This window comes from Saccostrea cucullata, unplaced genomic scaffold, assembly GCF_032062105.1.
Source record: "Saccostrea cucullata isolate Sc308-1 unplaced genomic scaffold, CSIRO_AGI_Scuc_v1 ctg1965, whole genome shotgun sequence".
NCBI lineage: Eukaryota > Metazoa > Mollusca > Bivalvia > Ostreida > Ostreidae > Saccostrea > Saccostrea cuccullata.
In genome coordinates, this window is record NW_026937037.1 from 16,955 (window position 1) to 39,430 (window position 22,476).

Below are 22,476 nucleotides of genomic sequence, written 5' to 3' on the forward strand. Positions count from 1 at the left end.
ATTTTTTATCATCTTTTTGTGAACTTTTCAAATTCTTATTTCATTTTCATTTGTGTTCCATTGCTATATTTACAAGTCAACCATGCGATATTATGTTTACTTTGAGATAAAATACTATCTCAATAGCTGATTGTATAAGGTAATAGCAAGATAAACAGTATAAAATCTCCGTAGTTATATGAATTATAATTGAAGGTAAGCAATTTTATTACTTATAAGCTCTAAGTTTTGCCATAAAATTGCTTTACTCTTTGTGTAAATGAAAAGAATACTAAACAAGTAGTGAAATTATTTTTTTCACTTTAAATTTGGGAATTATGTTATCTATCTCTTAAGTACAATAAACATAAGGTTGTAATTATACGGTTGGGGACTGGAAAATGCTGCTGAGGACTAGAGTACATTTTCATCGCAAATCACTCGGTATATTCTCTTAATTTTTTTTGGTAATAAGATAATATATTTTCCTTTCATTAAATATTTTTTTTAAAGATAAGTTTATACGTACTTTTTACAAAAATGAGGAGTCACCGTTGTAAAATAGAGGGACATTACATTATAATTTATACAATTATTTCTTTTGAGCAGCAATCAATATAACCATTTCATATAAATGCAAAAGATAATGATAAAATAGTATAATCACATCCTCATTATCTTTAAAACTTACATGTACGTAGGTTATAGAGGGAAATGTTCATTCTTTATCATTTGCTATGTTTATCTTAGCCTCACAGGTAAGCTTTTGTTTCAGGCCTTTCATTGTAAATGCCAAATTGCCAGGTTTTCCACTAATTTCATTTGACAATGAAAAAAACTTTGCTTTTGCACATTTATATTTACATTTTAAAAAGTTAACTAAAAGTTAAATGTTCATCATCTTAATAAGTCAATTTCTCCATGATTGAAAAACAATTCATTGCAATATTCAATCGGCCTTCATACATAAGAAAACAACTTTCATGACACAGATTTATTTTAGAGCAATATTTTTTTTTATCTTAAGGTTTTTTTTTTCAGAATTGTTTATACATGTTATACTTTACCATATTAAACTCGCTGACCTGTAAAATATCTAAAGTATTCATGCATATTACAATTTATCACGAGTTGTTGATCACGTGGGCATTACATGTACCACACATTTGTTATCATGTGTATATTTTAGTACTGAGTATTAACAATCTCGGGATGTACATTGCGTAAGTAAAAAAGGGTATTTCAAAAGAACTTCTAATTTTCACAATTGATCATTTATATGAAGTGGATAGATATCGATAAAGGTACACTGTAAGTAATTGCATTTTAAAGCGGTTAATCAAATATGTAATTGAATTGAATATAAAGACTATACATTTTTTTAAAAAGTAATTTCGAATTATTCAAATATAATGATTGATAGATTGATTCATCGGTTGTTAAAGGTTCCTCTCGAAAATGTTTCACTCATATGGAGTGGCTATGACTTGCTGGTGGAGAGCTTCAAATTTTGTCCTTTATTCTACATTTAGGGCCATTGAGCAGTGAGGGTTCTTTTTCGTGCAAGCACATACTGCGACACGGGACCTCGGTTTAAATGGTCTCTTCCGAAGGACCGGTTTCCACGACCCACAGTAGGAGTCGAACCTGCAACGCAAGGATCAACTCCTTTTTTCGCGACTCTAGAGCGGACGCTTTAACCACTGCGCCACACGGACGACTTTTAATGCTATGTGCTACAGAACAAAACCACATAAACCCGGAAATCAAATAGCCATATCTTATCACTGCATATACATTCTAATTTTTTTAAAACAAATTTATGCTAAAAAATATTCTGCATTAGTTAAGAAATTTTAGAAATTTTAATGTCTATCAAATTACAAAGAGATCTTACGGGATGTTCATCGGGTAACTTATAAGCCAATCACCTCATTAAAATCACTTTTTTGGAACTTTTCACACATTTTTTACTATTTGCATAGAATTTTCACATAAAAATGACAAGAGTCATACCCCGAGAAAAAAAACACTGCTAGGGGTTCAAATTCGAATTCCGAAAATGGTAGTGAAGAAACCACTGATCAGTCGATAAGCTGATGATATGTCAAATAATTTTGAAGGCTGGCAAATTATGACCTTCTATTCTACCACGATTATTGTAAACATGAAAGGAAACCGCCGGACATTATTCTCTAATAAATCACGAACGTCATCAAAATATTATCAGATCAGAAACACGTATCAAACCTTAACAATTCAAATGCATGTTTGGCTGTAGAATGAAATACTTGTTTAGACCGCATAGACGTGTCGTCTTTTGCAGTAAAAACACTGTAAATTGCATCAAGTTGCTGATGAATGTCGGTTTTTATAGCTAAGCGGGGCTATTCCACGGACCTCAACACACATTAAACAACGTGATTTTAGCAGTTTTGTTATTGTATATTCGTTTTAACTGATCAATACATATTACGAACATATTTGTAATTTAAAAAGGCTATTTTTAATGTAACGAAAGCTCAAATCGTGTGCATTCTATACACAGGTAAGCAAACAAATTTTACCTCTGCTGTTAAATGAAACAGCGTAATCGAGAGATGGTGACCTAATTCGTTTCTCTATAGAGGTTCACGATTATCCTTAATTAATCGTTTGTACCATACATGGTAGAATAGAAATAAAGTCCTTGTTGTCGTGAATGATGCAGAATAACCTCCTCGGTCTCGAAATGTTGTTTGAAATATAAAAGCCTCGGCTAGCGCCTCGGCTTTTATCTTTCAAACAACATTTCTCGACCTCGGAGGTTATTCTGCAACATTCACGAAAACGCGGACTTTATTTCTTAAATAATTAGCGGATTTTCTGGTAATTTAGTGAGGCCATTGTTATTTGCAGACATCTATGACGCAATTTCTTAATACAGTGATGTACACAAATGGCCAATATGAAGGGAAAACAATTAAGATTCATAGAGAATAAAATAGGAACAGAAAGGAAAACTTTTTTCTAGCAACGCCCTACCCCCATATTATTCATAAAAATTTGAATCTATATTATATGAGGATGCTTCCATAAACATATCACTCTTTATTGCTGCGTTGTTCTTGAAAACAACATTTTTAATGATGACAAACTTCCTAGCCTTAGTTAACTTATAGAACAATTTAAGGAGAGACGCCAATGTCAATATGACTAATCAATGCTCTGTTGTTCTTAAGAAGAAAGTTATTTAAAAATTTATTTTTTATAGCACGAAAAACTGCTATCCCCCTTTTACTAGAGATTGACTTGAACTTAGGGAATTTCAATTCAATTTGACTTAGCATGACTTTTGTTTTGTTTTTTTAAAATACAATTTTAAGATTTATTTCTTCATATTCCTCTTACACCAAACCTTTATCCCAGTTTTGACCCAATCTTATTCCAAACGGTCATGATTTAAACAAATTTGATATTGCATTTCCTGAGATAGCTACAGACTTGTAGCTCGCTAGTGTGAAAAAAAATTACAGGGACAACCATAGATCTACTGTGTCACATACTTATAATTAAAGCCGCTTCAACCGAAACAGGCACATATTATCCTAAACAATAAAAGTATGTCATTACATAGATAATATAAAAATTAATTATAAGATTGATTCAATAGTTTATTACAACTATCCTTACATGGAAAACATAGACCAAAAACCTTGTTAACAACCAGCAGTTCCTGACGGGAAGTTAAGATCTGTTTTGAAGTCACCTTTGAAAAAAATACTTTTATCGGTTATATCTAATTATGAAGAGAATTCAAACTCGAGTATTTTTTTCCATTAGAAGAATCATTTGTCATGATATATCTTTTAAAAATTAAGAAATTAACTGAATATAATCCATAGTAATTTTTATATTAATATGCATAATTACAGAATAAAGGAAAATCAGGTATTTTTAAAGATTTTTTTTTAGAAAGGGAGTTTAGTAACGAGGGCTAAAATATTGCCCTGTACACTTTGTTGTGGAAAAATGCTGGAGTTTGTTCTTCATGAGTTATACATGTAAGCAAAAAATTTAATTTTTCGAAGGTGATTCCACGCAATGTAAACAAATGATTATTTTTTGTGTGACCTAACAAAAATTATTTTTTTAACTTTTAAATTTTGATATCTTTAAAAAGAAAAAGACTTTGGAGATATAATTTGACAAAAGTTGAAATTATTTATGGACAATTATTTTTCAAGAAGAAAAACGAATATATTTTTTAGCGATTAGAATCGGACCAAGTGGCTTTAAAAAATATATTCATTGTGTGCAAATATTCTTGATTTCACGATTTATTTCTCATTTTATCTATCCGATTTATTTCCAAATTTATAATTGCTGCCATCTTAAATCGTTTCTAACTGTGTGTTCCTAGTATATTGACTTAAAACATTTTTGTGACGTCATCAAATTTTTTATCAAAATTATTTTGCAAATAACTAGTGACAAGGTAAAGTAAAATAACCAGTCCACCTTTTTACTGAAAAGGCAGCAAAACTTTTAGTATCGACATCTGAAAAACTAAACCTCTGAAATATTGCAAATTGTTGAATTGTTGCAAAAGTTCTCCTGAAGTTTCTTATTCACTATTGTTAATATATTAAAAGAAAGGAGTAAAAAGAGGATTGACAGAACACTAACTCGAACCCGCTATATATCTTTGTAAGGATTGTTATTAAGTTTTGAAATCCATTGTAGGTATGAAGTTTGTAAATTTAAATTCAGAATTGTTGTTTGAAAAAAAAAAAATTTCCAATATTATTTTTAATATTTTCCTCCTTAGAAAAAGAGCGATGGGTATAAGTTAAATTATCACTTGTAAAGCTCCTATAAATTAGTTTAAATATTGAGCCTTAAAAAAACGACCAAACTGTTACCTGCTTTGAACCAGTACACATTGATCGTGTAATCTGTCTTTTTTGAAGAATAATGGTTTATTTATTTATTATACATTTGTATATATTGATTTATTTTGTATTATTTGTATTTATTTTTGTTTTCTAACAACGATTCTACCACGATTGTTGTAAAGATCAAAGTAAACCAGCGGACATTATTCTCCAATAAATCAGGAACGTCATCAAAAAATTATAAGATTAGAAACACGTATCAAATCTGAACAATTCAAATGCATAATTGATTGATTATGTACTGTTTAACGTCCCTCTCTAGAATATTTCACTGATATGGAGACGTCACCATTGCCGGTGAAGGGCTGCAAATTTAGGCCTATGCTCGGCACTTGTGGCCTTTGAGCAGGGAGTGATCTTTATCGTGCCACACCTGCTGTGACACGGAGCCTTGGTTTATATAGTCTCATCCGAAGGACCGCCCCATTTAGTCGCCTTTTACGACAAGCAAGGGGGAACTAAGGACCTATTCTAACCCGGATCCCCACGCGGCTTCAAATTCATGTTTGGCTGTAGAATGAATTACTAGTTTAGACCGCATCGATGTGTCGGCTTTTTCAGTATAAACACTGTAAATTGCATCAAGTTGCTGATGAATGTTGGTTTTCATAGCTAAGCGGGGCTATTCCACGGACCTCCCTACACATTTAACGTCATGATTTTAGCAGTAAAACAGGAACATGATTTTGTTATTGTATATTCGTTTTAACTGATCAATACATATTACGAACAAATTTTAAATTTAAAAAGGCTACTTTTAATGTAACGAAATCTCAAATCGTCTGCATTCTATACACAGGTGATCAAACAAATTTTACCTCTGCTGTTAAATGAAACAGCGTAATCGAGACATGGTGACCTAATTCGTTTCTCTGTAGAGGAAACGATTATCCGTAATTTAGCGATTGTAGTATACATGGTAGAATAGAAATAAAGTCCTTGTTGTTGTGAATAATGCAGAATAACCTCCTCGGTCTTGAAATATTGTTTGAAATATCTATCTTATCTATATTTATCTTTCAAACAACATTTCTCGACCTCGGAGGTTATTCTGCAACATTCACGAAAACGCGGAATTTATTTCTTAAGTGAAGGCGTTTTTTATGTTTGGTCCACCAGCTGGAGTAAACTTGTTACGCTATTTATAATATTAGAGTTCGCTAAACATTTTCCTTAAATACATGCATGATAATGCAACGTTTTTTGTCTGACTTAAACTATCAGACTGAGTTTAACAAAAATAAGTTTTGATTCCGACCTATAATTTAATCAATATCTTATTATGTAAAGTAAGATTACATAATTGGATTGGACATCAGGCATGGCCTATATAAGTCCTCTCCAAGGTAAAGGTTACAAATGTTAAGAACTGACAAAGAATTACAATGATGAAAATATTCCTTATACGTTACATTAAACTCTTTTCTTAACTAACGGTGGGAAAAAAGGAAATAAATTGAATTAAATTATACAGAAGTATTATTACTAAGCTTATGCATATTCGCTATACAATATAATGACAAAAAAATATATAAAAAATAAAGAAAGAAGTGCAAACAAAACAGCAAAACAGAATACGTAAAGTGCAAAGAATTAATATTTAAGAAATTACAAAATAGAAGGAAATAGTAACATTTAAAAGTAAATAAATTCAAGCAATGACAGAGTAAAGAGAAAAATTGTAAAGTGTAAAGACAAATTACCATTGGAAATACAACATGTACATGGAAAATGGAAATGCTGAGACTTGAAAAAAGTAGAAAAAATAAGAAATATCTGGATTTGTTTTTTATTTAATTACAAAATACTATCAAAATCTTTTTGAAGACTTGATGTACAGTTGGACTGCTTCAAAAATTGAACAGTTAATTTTATAAGGTAGTTGCCTATCACCAATTAGCAAAATATTCAAAATTTGATCAGGAGACATTGTTTCTAATTCTATTAAACTCTGAAGACTTTCAAAAAGTATCATTCTCTGATTATAATAGGCAGGACATCTTAAGAAAAAATTATAATTATCCTCGTTCAGATATCCACACTTAGTACAAGATACTATTTCACTTAAGTATTGATTATACAGGTGAGCATTTAAATTACTAGATTCATTTCTTAATTGACAATGTATAATGTTTTCCTTGCGATTGCCATAATGAAAGATTTTGACATCCTTTATTCTATCTGCAGCAGGTTTCTTTAAGACATTTTTAAAACATGAAAAAGATTCAATACATTTTGTTTCAAGTGGTAAATTGTTCCATAATCTAATAGTAGAAAGCAAAAAACTGTTGAAATATGAGACTGTCCTTGCTTGAGGTATAACAAAATTAAAATTATCAATATTTCTAAGATTGTAACCATGATTTGGTGGCATAAAAGGTGTGACCATTTCTTGTAAATAAAGAGGGGATATACCATAAACAGTTTTATAGAACAACAAGAGTTTTTGTCTTTCCCTTCTCTTATTTAATGGTTCCCAACCTAATTCTAAATACAAAGCATTTCTAGATAAATTTTTCCTGAGTCCTGTTATTATTCGGGCAGCTTCTACTTGAATATTTTCTAAAAGATTTGAGAGTTCTTGTGAGCAATTACCCCAAACAATGCTACCATATTCTAAAATCGGTCGAATAAAAGCAAAATAGAGCATTACAGCCAAATTGGACGAGGGGATGGTTATTTGAACTTCTTGTAAAATTTACATTACAGGTTTTGGTTGGACTGAAATCCACACCCCATGCTAGGGCCCATTTATTAATTTTATCTAAATCAGATCTAAGTGATACTGCTGCGGCATTAACATAATTATCTACCACTATAAACAGTGATGTATCATCTGCAAATAGCCTGGTATTATTAACTAAATTATCAGTTATGTCATTAATATACAGGAGAAATAAAAAAGGACCTAGAACAGAACCTTGAGGAACACCAGCTGATACAGGTTTAAAATTTGAAAAGAATCCATTTACAGCCACTCTTTGAACTCTATCATCTAAGTAATTTTCTATCCATTTTAGTAATGTACCTTGAATTCCATAAGATTTTAATTTAAAAAGTAGACCTTTATGCCAAACTCTATCAAAAGCCTTTGAAATATCACAAAAAATAATTCTGACATCTTTGCCTTTATCTAGATTAGATATAATTGTATTATAAATTTCCACTAATTGGTTGACAGTTGAGTCATTAGGTTGGAATCCCGACTGGTATTTTGTTAAGATATTATTTTTTAATATAAAATTGTACAAATATTTAAAAATATTTTTTCCATAATTTTGCAAACGGCATTAGTTAGTGAAATTGGCCTGTAGTTATTTACTAAGTCAGGACTACCTTTACCCTTAAAAACTGGGGTAATATTAGCTTGCTTCCACACATTAGGTAAGCGTTTTAATTCAAATGACTTATTAAAAAGTTTTGCTAGTGGTTTACAAATAGAGGAGGATAATTGTTTACGAATTTCTGGTGTTATCCCATCTGGGCCAGGAGGTTTATTTACATTTGAATTGTTTAATTGATCAGCAACATCTTGTTCAGTGACAATTATGTTTTCAATTGTTACTAAGGGGGGACCAGGACCATGCTCAGGTACTGTTTTACTTTCATCAACACTAGAAACATTTGAGTAATAATTATTTAATGCTTCTGCCTTTTCTAATGGATGAAGTAAAATTTGACCATTTGATTTTATAGGAGGCATAGGTTTATGTTTGTTAGAAAGTTTTGCAATTGATTTCGTAATTCGCCACCATTGTCCTGGTGGTATATCTCTATTAAGTATTTGAGATGTAAGTTTTTCCTTATACTTTTCTTTAGCATGTCTAACCATAGAAATTACTTCATTTCTCAGCTCTCTGAAACGACCCCATAAGTTTGGGCAATCTCTGTGTTTTGCTTTTCTGTGTATACGATTCCGTTGTCTTATCCTTAGACGTATACTATTATTCATAATGGTTTATCTCGTGGTCTAATTGTGACTACCTTTTTAGGTATATGTTTATCCAAGATATCATCATAAGTGTGTAAGAAATTATCATATATTTCATGTATGTTTGAGGAATTAAAGACTGTAGAATCCCAGTTGACTTTATTAAGATCATTTTCTATATCTTTAAAATTAACATTATTATAATTTCTTATGGTGCGTTTGTAAGCATATTGTTTAAATGTTTTGTATTTTATATCAAAACTAACTGGTGAATGAGTACTAAAAAATGGAGATGCCACATACACATTATCTACAATACTTGGATTATTAGTGAATACTAAATCTATACATGTACCAGGGGTAGTTGAAAAATTTGTTGGTTCAGTTATCAGGTTTATTAAATTACTTTGTAGCATTCTTTGTTTAAAAACATTGTTTCGAATTTTCAGCATATTAATGTTAAAGTCATCCATGTGAAATACTGCGATGGACTCATTTAATACAATATCAAGTGAATCAGAAAGACGCTCTAAATAGGCGACATTTGAGTTAGGTGGTCGATATATTAAACCAAGTAAAATTTTCTAATTATCTTGCATATGTATTTCACACCAAAGAAATTCAGTATTAGTGACATTAAGATCATCTCTTATGATAAAATGTAGATCTAAGGAAATAAAAAATAGTATTCCACCCCCAAACCTATTACAATGTGGCCACTACGCGGAAAGTTCAACTGTTTCCATGGCCGCACTGGCATATGTTTTTGTTTGAGAATATGCACCAGGTTTAAGGTCACTAATTCGCGTGCACACTTTTAATTTGTCATCATCATGGTATTTCACGAAAACTTTCCCATCTGCCGTCCACGTATCTTCGATTTCTCTGTTTTTTTAGTTGTCGTGCATGGTACGAGATCGCGGCACGGGTTTTGGTAAGATCTTCGAAGAGGTAGTAAGAGGTGTTGTTATGTATATTATATTCGTGCACTGCTTTCCATCTTTTGATGATGTTGTGCCGCGTCTTCCATGAAGTGAATCTGACAATTATGTCACGGTTGGGTTTTGTGTTTGGTCTCCCTACCCGGTGGCTCCTGTCAATGTCGTTCATGTCTAGGTCAACGTTCATTGTCTCTTTGACAAAACCAGCAACCAAGGCTTTAGTATTTTCACCCTTTTTTTTAATTTCTGATATACTCAAATTTTGTCTGCGAGTATATTGTTCTAAGTCATCAGTTTTCAGTTCTAGTTCAACACACTTCTATTCTGATTTCTTTAGTTGGTCAGTTAGATTGTCTATAGATAGTCTTAGAGGATCGAGTACACTCTGTAGTGTTTCTGTCAAACTAGGAAGTAGATGACTGGCCTATTTGCTAGCTTTAAGAGGGAACAGAAAACTTTATTTTAATTGTCAAAACGTTTAAGAAGTAGGTTTCAAAAGACTTTACATATGCGATTATTGAGAAGCAAAATCTTTAATCATACATGGATACATTTTCTTCCAGCCGTCAATTAGAAACGGATCTTTTGCTTTAGTAAGTACAGGTCTACTGTGAAAGGAATTTCTTTATTAGAATGTTGCTTTGAAAATAAACATATGTATGTGATACATTTCTTTCAGATGAATTTCCGTTCCATTTTGGTGTTTGCTACGATATCTGTTGTCAGTGGATACAGTTCAAACTGTGAGAAGTTTATATATTAGACCTATTTTATTTCATTTGAGATATACTCTTAATTCAAAGTTTAACATTTTTTTCCACATCCTTGGATTTTTTGTCTTTTGCAGTGTACTTTGATAGCACGTGTTTTGGATACGACACAAAGACTATTTTTGATGACGACATTTATTACATCACATGGAGTGGGGAAAGTTTATCGTCATCATGTTCATTCCAGTTCAGTCCATTCAATACCGATAACAGAGTGTGTGTTGAGGCCCAAAGCTTTGATATCAATAGTCGTTCCGTTAAGCTTCAGTATTACGGAGGGCTTATAGGGACGGATCTTGAAGAAGTAAGCGTTTCTTTGTTAAGGTATATGTAGAACAAAATACCCATGAATTCAATTTAAACTTAATTCTTACAAAGTACCGGAAAAAAAAATAAAATTTCTATATTGACAACAATTGATGTTCCTTGTAAGAAAATTAATCAAGTTTAGGCAATATTTTCGTCATATTTTGTGAAAAAAAAAATCAGAGAATATTATGTAGTGGCCATTTGGGTGTTTACAATTCAGAATGTGTTCGGGCTATATAAATGCAAAAATATACAAGCGTGTTACAGTATACAAGCAGTGTTATTTCTGTCCCATAAAAAGTAGAGGGCCAATATTTGAACACATATATTATGAGTCTTTATTCATTATGAACTTAAGGTCAAGATCATATCAAGAGTTCAAAGGTCAAATATTGTTGCATCATCTACTGAATCTTTTAATATTTTTAGCCACTTAATTTTTTTAATCTCCAATATATCCACTGGTTCAATTTTCCTTATTTATATATTTTTTTAATTTTGCGACACATTTGCATCGTCTTGGTGATTTCTTGTTTTGTAAAAATTTAATCATACACTTCCTCTGAAAAAAGGTCTAGAATATTAACATGTGCATTTTAATACCGAAGCTATATGACTCTTTCATTTTTACATTGCATTTTACTCAAATAAACCAGTATCAATATATCTCACTGAATATAATTAACAAAAAGGTTGTCTTTATAAAGATCATCAATGAAGTTTGTAATAGATAAATTCATAATTTTGAATGTCTTATTTTACAGTCTTCTTACAGGGGTATGATAGGTCATATTTCAAACTTTGTGGGCAAAAATGATTGAATATCTTTCATATATAGTATGTTTTACAGTGTGACTTTTGGGGCAAGCGCAGATGTACCTTCAATAAATTAAAACGTTGATCTGCCACATCAAACGTCAAGTCGCACGAGACATCTAGACTGTGACGTCACACAAGAGCTCGTCATGGTTTACGGAAACCGCCGAGCGTCTACTTGAAACTATAGGCAAAGTGCAATATAATAGCCAAAAGACATTTAAGAGTTTTGCGTCTTTTAAAGATTTCTACAAACTGAAAGCTGTATTGTGCTGTACGTTATTATGTATTTATTTATTTATTTGCGCAAAGGGTATTGGGTAGCAAAGAAATTATGGGAAGGTTTCACACAAAGATTTGCTTGACGTATGTACAGATTTAATTCCGAATTTCCTCTGTTCTTTCACTTTAGTATATTGAGCTTGCTGCGCTTGCTATAAAGTGAGAAATTTTGTATCCTAAAACAAAATGTTTTAGGATCCAGTAAATGCTCAACCAAGCCTCTTTCTTTACTCCTTACTAAGATATTGACAGTAGTGAAGATAAAACATCAATAGTTCTGTGCAACAACGTATTCAAGAAGCGGTGTGGATCAGATGTGGATACTCAAATATTCCAAAGAACATTACAAAGAACAAGTTTTTATCAAAATCAAAATTGAAAACTTACAACTTTTCAAATTTAAACACAAACATTCCCTACGACAAATTAAAATCCAGGCTTTTTGATATCATTGACAGCTGCTTTTTCAATTAAAACGGAACTCGTAAATTAACTTACCTGGTCATTGATTATTTGCAAAATTTTTTAGTCTGATTGGACACACAAGTTCTCTGAAGTTGAAATTAAAAAGATGTTTGAGTTCCTGAATGACAATATCTATGTTGTTTTGGGAGACCAGGTCTTCCAACAATCTATTGGAAATCCAATGGGTTACAATTGCGCTCCGTTATAAGCAGACCTATTTTCGTATTCATATGAAGCAGAATTTGTAAAAAAAAAAATCTTCAACGTGAAAAGAAGAAAAGACTTGCTGTGGCCTTTAACTCAACATTTAGATATATCGACAACGTATTGTAATTTAACAATGGTAATATCCATTCCTATGTTGATATGCAGCAAAGTATGCTTTACGTATGAGCAAGTTCTTAAACGAGGTAAATTATTGACAAACAAATTGATGCAACGAAAATATCACCAGTCTCGTTTAAAGTCATTATATCATAATAAATTCTTTGGTCGATACAATGACCTTGTCAGCAATTACAATTTATCATTGAGTCAAATGCTGACTAACGTTTTTCGTACTAATTGTAAATCCATTATTTATGAATTGAATTAACGACGGATTTTTTTCTATTTCCCGATCATGACAAGGAGCACAATGTGTGTGTGACCGGTCCGCAGGGGATGCTCACTCCTCCATAGCATCTGATCCCATCTTTGATGTTTCAGAGGTCCGTGTTTGTTCTGCTTCTATTATGTATTGCTAAAAGGAACTTTGATGATAAATGCTGAGCGTTATCTCGATATCCTTCATATAAACGTTTCAGAAAAATTGATTTTGAGGAAAATTTTGGCGCATTTATTGTGCACTACCTTTAGAAGAAAATTGTATGTCACTATTCAATCAATCATACCACCTGTGCAAATTCTCCATGAAAAATATCGATAAATATCAAAAAGATTTTTGTAAAATTCAGGTATTGGAAACTTCAGCAAAAATGACAAATGTATTTATTTTAAAAGTGTATTGGTTTAGTGTCAACTGTTATAACCGTTTAAATCAAAACCAGTTGTTACATTGCTACAATTTTTCAAATTTTCAATCGTAGTAGTATTATTTCTTTCCACTCAAATAAGAAGCATTTCATTTTAAGCAAATCCAATGCTTCATTGTTCTCAATGTTTATGAAAAAAGCATGACATGGAAATTAGACTTAAAACTAAAATACGATATTGCAACCAATGTATGGTCAAACAGTACTCTAGTATATTGGTTCATTCGTAAGAGAAAAAAAGACAACGATCGTCAGCAACTGTCAAAATACATGAACTTACGAGACCAATTATTTTTTATAGACCTACAGCTACTTAGATTCCACACCTGAAAAGTTCTGTGGCGATACCTATGGTGATGTCAAGATCAAACTAACAGCGCCATCAAAAAGTGGCATTTATTCTGGATACTTCACACTAAAAGTAACAACAAAAAATCCCTATGAAGGTAATGAGAGAGAGAGAGAGAGCTAGAGGTTCTTGTTATCTTCCTCAAGACAAATGATAATTGAACTCATAATTTTTTACGGTTATTTTGCAGGAATGTTAAAAATAAATTCAGGCAAGATCATACATATATATCGCAGCTCTCATTGGGATTTTTGTTTATGAATAAAACAGTTATATTGATAAATAAATACATCAAATGTACGATTCTTGTGAGGAGTACTCTCTTCTTACACTTCAACTTTGTGTCACTATGTATTTCCATTTCTATCTGATTTCTCTTAAAAACTCTTTGAAAACTTGTAGAGTTGATTTCTTGATCAATCTACCGGAATATAAATTTCGCCAAGAGATTGGTAAGAAGCTAGTTAATGAGACCTAATATGCATGTAGATCTCGTGCGCTTGTCTTTGTGTCTGCCTCTAAGGAGGTCAAATGTGAATGTAAATCTCGTGCCTGTCTTTGTGTTTCACGTCAGTGGGTGGGGACTATTGATATTGACAAAGGGAGACTCATGTAATATAAATAGATAAGTCTACATTTGTAAAATCAAAATTTTCAATTTTACTTCAGAATGAAATAAGGAATCACTGTCTAAATAGTAGAGAATGCCAGGGACATCAACGATAGTTGGAACTTGAGATAATCATGCAGAATGGGCTTCGTCCGTTATGCAAATTATCCCGCGTTTCCAACTATTGTTGATATTGTTGATGCCATAGCATACTCTACTTACTAGACGACAGTGATTCCTAAAATCAAAGTTCCGTATATTACGAAAAAAATTGCTTCCAGAGAAGATTTTTGGGCATCTGTTGAGCAAAAAAATGTCAGCATGTCATTCAAATCTTTTGAAAACTAGAACATAAGAAAACGATATACAAAAAAAAAAAAAAAAAAAAAAAAAAAACAGATATCGGATCCGATGTCATGATCGAATGAGCATCCCCTGGTCTTTTATTTCTGTGTGTGTAAAATAATGCTTAAATAAGGAATTATATCTGATCCCACCTCTGATGTTTTGGAGGTCCGTGTTTGCTCTGCTCCTATTTTGTATTGTTTTATGGACTTTGATATTGAATACTGTTCGTTATCTTTATATCCCTCATCTAGTTCTTTAAGTGTTTTAATGACTTTTTAAAATATTTTCAACGGTAAATTGATATGTAGTGTAAAATGGCAAGAAAAAACAATACACCCTGAAAGAGGTAGGTTCACTAATGCCATAAAATGGCCCTGTCAATATACCAATTAACCCACAGAGTCCAAACAGCCCATTTCGAACATCAACATAAAGTAGAGACTTAGTACTTTCATTTCCTATAAAAAAATTCCTCTGAGAGTCCAGGTTTAGAAACTCAGGCGTTGTGAAACTGCAATGTTTTTGATTTTTGAAGAAAATGGGTGATACTGAGCATCTTCAACTTTTGATAAAAATAAAAGCCCACCCCACGATCCAACAAAAATTTCATGGATTGGAATCTTCTGAAACAGTTCTTTCATTCTATAATTAAACTTTTTAGATCAGAGGTTGGGGGCTTTGCTTAATATTAAAAAACAGCTTAAATATATCATTTTTAAGGAAATTTTCAAGATTTGAGGAAAATTACGAAATCAAAGACGTCATAATATATAGACAAGAGAAACAATTACGTCATTTTTATTTGAAATGAAATCACCCAGGATCCAAGTGAAATAAAGCATATTTTCAACTGAAACTGAGTAGTTCTGATTTTTTTTTCAGAAATTCACAGGGCCAAAAATGGACCAATTTGAACTTTTTTCTTTCCCTTTTACATATAGTTGTCATGTTATTTATTCTCCGATATATCTAAAAGTGAGTGTCAAATTTTAAGCTGTTTTGAGATACATTTTTACCTTTTTGAAATGAAACCATTATCGATGTATGTACCGTATTTTGGATTGACTTTTATTCCACAGTTGGTATCGTGGTCGGCTCGGTGGTTGGGAGCATTGTTTTTGCTATTGTTGTCATCACTGTGATTATCATTGTGTGTAGACGTCGTCGATATCATCCACGGGGGGTTGTAATTGGAACTGGTGGTCATCAGCAGGTCGTGACGGCAACAGCCGCAGGTGAAAATTATTTATATGTAAAATATGATAGTCACAAAAAGCACTATGATGAATCATCATTTTTGATAATAGCATACGAGTATGTTATTGTTCGTTTCGGAATCCTAACACTTACTATTTTAGTTTTTTTTGTTTTGCAATGGTCATTTATTTCATACATACCTTAGAAATGTGTCAAGGAGATTGACAGCTACATGTATTTGAATCATTTATTTTTTAGGCCACAACAATCCAAATTATCAAGCCCCTCCACCATACACTGGGTATGGAGCGCCAGCCAATGGAAACATAATGAATTCCTATCCACCTCAGACTGGATATGGAACAACACCGTATCCTAGCAACGGAACTGGACAAAACAATGCATATAATGCTGGGACCGGATACTCTGGAACCGGATATCCGGTTGATCAGACCACCTCAGAAAAAGCCCCTCCCTACCCTGGGAATTAATAAATGGACAATTTTTCTTTATCAGATTTTTATGGAAATATGACTGAACATTTCTGTTTATTATGCTTCGTTACCAAAGCAAATTGATTTCAAATGATTTTATTTAAATATCAATTTTAATTTCAAGTTTTTTTTAATGTGTCATGTATTACTGAAAATATGAAATATATTTCTTAAAAAATATTTATTTGAAGTGAGTTAAAATACTGAGTTTAAAAGATTCATGGTACATCTTTTCATAGATATCATCTAAATTTGATTCTAATACGTTTCAATGCTCTGAACTATTGCGTTATAGATGTTTTTTGTAACAAATCAGTCTTAAGTATTAGTAGAAAACGAATACTGAGATTTTGCAACAGGAGAAAGGCGAAATCAAAAAGTCAGACCAGTATGCCATAAGCGGGCTTTATAAGAAAATTGATTGAATTTAATAATTACAAAAAGGACAAATGTTATATTGGTTGTTTTTGTCATTAACAATTGTAAAAGCATATAGCTAAGAAAATATTTGACATGTATTTTCAGTTTTTCTTAGAAAATACATATGCAGAAGTTAGTATGTTACGAAAAGGACCCATTAAAGTCTTTTGCAACACCTGATATGATCTGAACCATTCAACACAATCAATCACTTTTGATTGTAATTTTATATAACTTCAGTTAAGAAAGACTTAGATTTAATCAGTATTCAAGAAGTATTCAAACGAATCATATGTAGTTTTAAAAACCTTTGTACATTTCCAACCATGAAATTGTGTTGGAATTATCATACTTATGCTTCAATCCTTACTATCATAAAATCACAGAGAACATTGATACGAAAAAGGTTTTATTTGATAATTTTCCATTCCTATTTCTTTACTTCTCACTAAAATACATGTGTAAAATTGTATCAACATAAATTAAAATGTTCCGAAATACTGCAAAACAACATCAAATACCTTTTCATTGGTCATTAACAATGTTTTTGTTAAAAACATCTTAATATATACGCATAATTACTATAAACCAACTTTTATTTCCGAGTAAAAAATATTCGCGAGTTTCGCAACCTACATATTCGCAACCAATTTATTGTAATTTTTATTGGTAGAAATTCTTTCACAGTCGCGAAAAATTACTCGTTTTCAGTACTTTCAAGTTGATACTAAAAAGAAGTTTCAATTGAAATATCTATGTGAATTCCACAGAGTACAAATTGCGCCCAATTATTTAAGGAATAACGAAGCCCGTTATGCATAAATTATCCCATGTTTCCCACTATTGTTGATGTCCCTGGCATACTCTGCTAACTAGACAGTGATTCCTTATATTTCCATTTCATTGTGAAATAAAATTTAGACTTTAAAAATGCAGACATAGATTTAAATTAGACGAGGATTCCCATCCTAATGTCAGTAGTCCTCGCCCACAGACGTCAAACACAACGGCAGCCGCACGAAATTCTCATGCATATTTGGCCTCCTTAGCGTCAGACTCAGAGACAGATGCGCACGAGATTAGCATGCATATTAGGCCTCCTTAGCTCCTGACCTATTGACATGCCTATTTTACATTCCGGTAGCTTTATTAAGAAATTAACTCTGCTAACTTTCAAAGAGTTATCACAGAGAGAAAAATTAGAAATGGAAATATTAGCGTATCTATATATATTCATATGCGGCATATTTTGTTCAAATCTTTTTCGAGAAAACACTTGCGATTGCCTTCAACTCTACAGTAAGACGACGTATTGCCACAAACAATAATTGTTTTCATTCTTATGTCTTTACGATATATCCCGGTGAGCTTGAAATAAAAGATACCACTTGGTCTGACACATATATTTTACATTTGGGTAATTATTTATCTTGAAAAAGACATTAATGGTAACCTAGCAAACAGGGTTTACAATAAACTTGATGACTTTAATTAATTTTTTTGTCGTCAACTTCCATCTCTTATTTAGCTTTGTACCTTCATCACCGGTATACAGAGTTTATATCTCTCTGTAGACTCGATACACAAGAGCATGATCTACGTATAAAACATCTACTTAGTGTTTTATATCATAGAACCTTCAATAGCCACATTTTTTTCAGATGTGTTCATTCATTTCAAATATTGTCGATATTTTGTAGTTATATTGAAAATGGCTATTTTCGGAAGAAATTAGGAAAATTTCTGTCTAGATCTATGTCTTGGATAAACATTTGCTGTGTACCGAAATTGGAATTAAAGATTTGTGAGATGACTGGCGAATTTATGTTGACAAGGCAATGCACGCCAGAAGAATGAAGGCATGCGCAAAATTAGCGGAATCTGGTCAATTGCTGATTAGAGATTATCAGAATACAGGAATGTAAACTAGCGAAGAGAAAAATCGGAATTGTTCCTCTTGTCATGTCAGATGTTTTACATAAATTAATTTAAGGCTGTAAATTAAGATTTTATGCAAATACACTGACAATAGTTTTGCTCCGTTTGATATTCTAAAAACAAAATGAGGAGAGTTTGAATTGAAAATTGTCATTTATTTTGAACTAATAAATGACGAGACAAATCATGCCAAAATACTAATTAAACAAAATGAAAAACATTTCACAATCATAAAAAACATGTGCATAAAATTAACAAATACATTTCACCGCCTTATTGTGTTCATAGTGAAACAATGAATACAATAAACAAATCAAGATGGCTGGCGAATGTATGTTGACAAGGCAATGCACGCTGGAAGAATGAAGGCATGCGCAAAATTAGCGGAATCTGGTCAATTGCTGATAAGAGATTATCAGAATACAGAAATGTAAACTGACGAACTGAGTTGTTCTTCTTGCCATGTCAGATGTTTTACATAGATTAATTTAATGTTGTATATTAAGATTATCCAATCAATTGGGCCCTCGGCAACATATGTGAGGATTACCAAGGAATATCCTAGCATATTTCATCCCAAGACCCTGTTGTTATTTTGGAAATAAATATATTTAAAAATGATAATTAAAAAAAATCTGTATGCAATCAAGTAAAAAATAATACAGTCATGGATGTATTGTGAACATAAAAATACTAATTTTAAATAAATTCAAAGTATTTTAAATAAACATAATTGTACATTTCATGACCTTTAACATTCTTGCTAATGTACATCTTGATTTCTTTCAAAATTTATCATTCTATTTGAATACTTATCAAGATAAAATTAATTATATGACAGACAGTTTTATTGAAGTCTGGAGTGTTCTAATCGTATTCTTCGGTGACGCCTAATTCCAACCAAAATACCCACAAGAAGGCAAAAAAATGTAGTTGTCGCTGCGACGGACACTCCTGCTACTGCTCCTTTCGACAAACCGCTTCCATGCATAATGTCATCATAATTTTGTGAGAATGTCTGTTTTAAATTGCTCTTTTCTGTAGATGAAGACTGCATGGAGGTCCATTTTTTCTCGTCGGGATGGATCTTGCCCGTTTTGGGATTGACTATTCGAGTCCAAGACGTTTTATCATCAGAGATCATATAGTGTGCGGCTTCTTCCATACTTTCTGCTGGGACATCAATGTAAGGTGGAAATTGAGCACTGGGCAACTTCAAACCTCCCAATTTCCCTGTTTGAATACAATAGTTAACTTCGCAGGAATCATCAATGGTAACTAGATGGTTACTAAAGCCTTTTGGACAATATTTAGATGATCCTGGTCCGCTAGCTAGTGGATTAATACTTTGGCAACTATGAAATCCACCAAAAGGCACGGCATATGGACTTGCGAGTTCAAAATCATCACTTACGCATATTTGTGTGTTATACAAGATGTGGAAACTATTGTAATGTTGTGGACATGACTTTGAACCAGTATTTATATTATCAATGGTACTTGAAAAAAGACCACCAAATAAATAACCGCTGTCCGATGGCAATTGAGCTCCACTTTCTGCCTGGCACCAGTATGCTTGAAAATGGGCTGTTGCACTTACAGGGACATCATGACAGCATTTAAAAAAAAGCCAACATCTGTGACAACTAGGTGCAGATCTAGTGATCACTTTCTGACTGCTATATAGAGGTATTGCATCAAAACCGTCCGGGCATCTATCCGTGCCAGTTTGAGGGTTCAATGTGTATAAACCTTCGCAGGGGTTTTCGTTATTTGGTAACGACTGTCCGGATAATCTGCAGATCTGATATACTCCTCCAAAGCTGAGGTTTGTAAGAGGACTCGTACAAGACCCATCATCAAGATTTGCAACCTTACTAAAGTTAGGATCGGCTGGATTGGTGCATCCTCTGTACGTATTGTGCTTAAGATAAGTTGAAATTGCCATTTGTACATTCTGAACAACATTGTTAACAAGAAAATCAGATAGTTCGGGAAATGTTTGAGGTGAAATTACTGTATAAATGGGCATTCCGTCTCTATCGATCGTAACTAAGTCATTTCCGATCATGTTTGACCAATTGGTAATATTAAAATTATCGGGGCTCAATATGGGACCTCCATACGTCCTTATGTCGGAATCAGTTATGTATTGATTATATTTATCCACAGAACTCTGAGTATTGCTGAACCGTGATGATAAGCTAACGCTGAAAAGTCCAGGAAATGAAAAGCTAGAGGCGACAGAAATCGTCGTTTTGTCCATTGTACTGTCACTGGTAATCGATGACTTTATGTGATCTACTTTCACAATCGATGCTCCGGCTTCTACACTAGTTATAACATGAGACCCATAATCTCTTATCAGCAGCTGGCTTTCATATTGCGTGGACAAACTGCGATTGTGTTGAATGTGGTTAGCTATTCTTAAAACCCGTTTCCGAAATTCTGGATTGAGCTGCGAATCAGGTATGACTTTAGCCGTGTAGCGACGAAACCTTGCTTGCACTTTTGTAGTCATTGCTTTATCTTCGATTTGATGTGATTTTACGTGTTGAAATTCGGTGGACATACTTCCAGAAATTTTTCCCGCTAGAGTCCATCCATATCCATTTGCATTGATAGAAAAAGCCGTGTCTGATTCATACTGGGACCAATGATCATATATCTGCGAAAAAATGTTCATTTGACTCTTTTTAATTGGTATCACAACGACATCGTTAGGGATAAGGTACCGTCTGTCTTCTGTTGTTTTGCAGTAAGAGTAATTGTAGTTTAATACAACGCCTCGGTTTTCGTTAATAAGGTTGTCCCATCCTAGCCCGGGCAGAACCTCAAATATAAAAGGTGTGCCTCCATTTGTAAGGTTACAAGCGTGTGGGTTGTCATCATTAAACAGAAAACTTTCACAAAGGTGTGCGGTTAAAACCAAGTAAATAATTTTTTTAAACATAGTGCTCCTCTTGAGAGGTCTACTGTGCAGGTTTACTGTGAACTGCTCTTTATATACACCTTAGCTTTTAGATGTACTTTGACTTAGATTCATGTATCATACATTTGACTTCACCTTCACCCCTTTTAAAACTATTTACTATAAAGAATTCGACCCACAAAATGCCTTATTTGGCCTAGCAAATTTGTAAATTATGAAAAGGACATTAGAAAATATGTTTTGGGTTATTATCAACCTAGAACATCGGTAGATTTCACATGTGCAACAATTTCGTCAAAACCGGATATTACGATGTCATACTAAATTATAAACCGCAGCATGGTTCGAGGTTTTCCGGAAAATTGCTCAAATTTTACATAATAAATCGTGGTTTTCGCATAGAGCACAGTCGTTACCGCAAAATATTGAAACAGAAAAATAATCATAACTGTTCGAGAAGTAATTTCCAATGAAAATGTTCTGCGGTAACAAGTGTGCTCATGTTGAAAAAAAATAAAATGAAATGTCAACGTGTGTAAAAAAGCTATGATCAAGAACCACCATATTTGTCTTTGTCTATTACGCAAACTTTAAAAGATCAATTAGAAAGGTGTATAATATTGATTTTGAGAGTGGATAGACACTCATATCCCACAAGTAAGAAAATGTTATCTGAGGCACCCATAGACACATTTGACTGCTGGAATAAATATGATGGGTTCAG

The 22,476-nt window shown here is 32.6% G+C and overlaps 2 protein-coding genes across 2 annotated transcripts; one reads left to right on the forward strand and one right to left on the reverse strand.

Annotated features, from left to right (window-relative positions):
• Window positions 1–724: 724 nt before the first annotated feature.
• On the forward strand, window positions 725–16,459 carry LOC134247089 (uncharacterized). Its single transcript, XM_062729426.1, has 6 exons — window positions 725–737; window positions 10,468–10,531; window positions 10,636–10,862; window positions 13,766–13,910; window positions 15,851–16,006; window positions 16,227–16,459. Exons 2-6 carry the CDS (start codon window positions 10,468–10,470, stop codon window positions 16,457–16,459), a joined length of 825 nt encoding a protein of 274 aa, XP_062585410.1. The 5' UTR covers window positions 725–737.
• A 3,189-nt stretch (window positions 16,460–19,648) lies between these two features.
• LOC134247085 (macrophage-expressed gene 1 protein-like) lies at window positions 19,649–21,776 on the reverse strand. Its single transcript, XM_062729423.1, has one exon. The coding sequence runs from the start codon at window positions 21,771–21,773 to the stop codon at window positions 19,668–19,670; it is 2,106 nt and encodes a 701-aa protein (XP_062585407.1). The 5' UTR covers window positions 21,774–21,776; the 3' UTR covers window positions 19,649–19,667.
• Window positions 21,777–22,476: the final 700 nt, after the last annotated feature.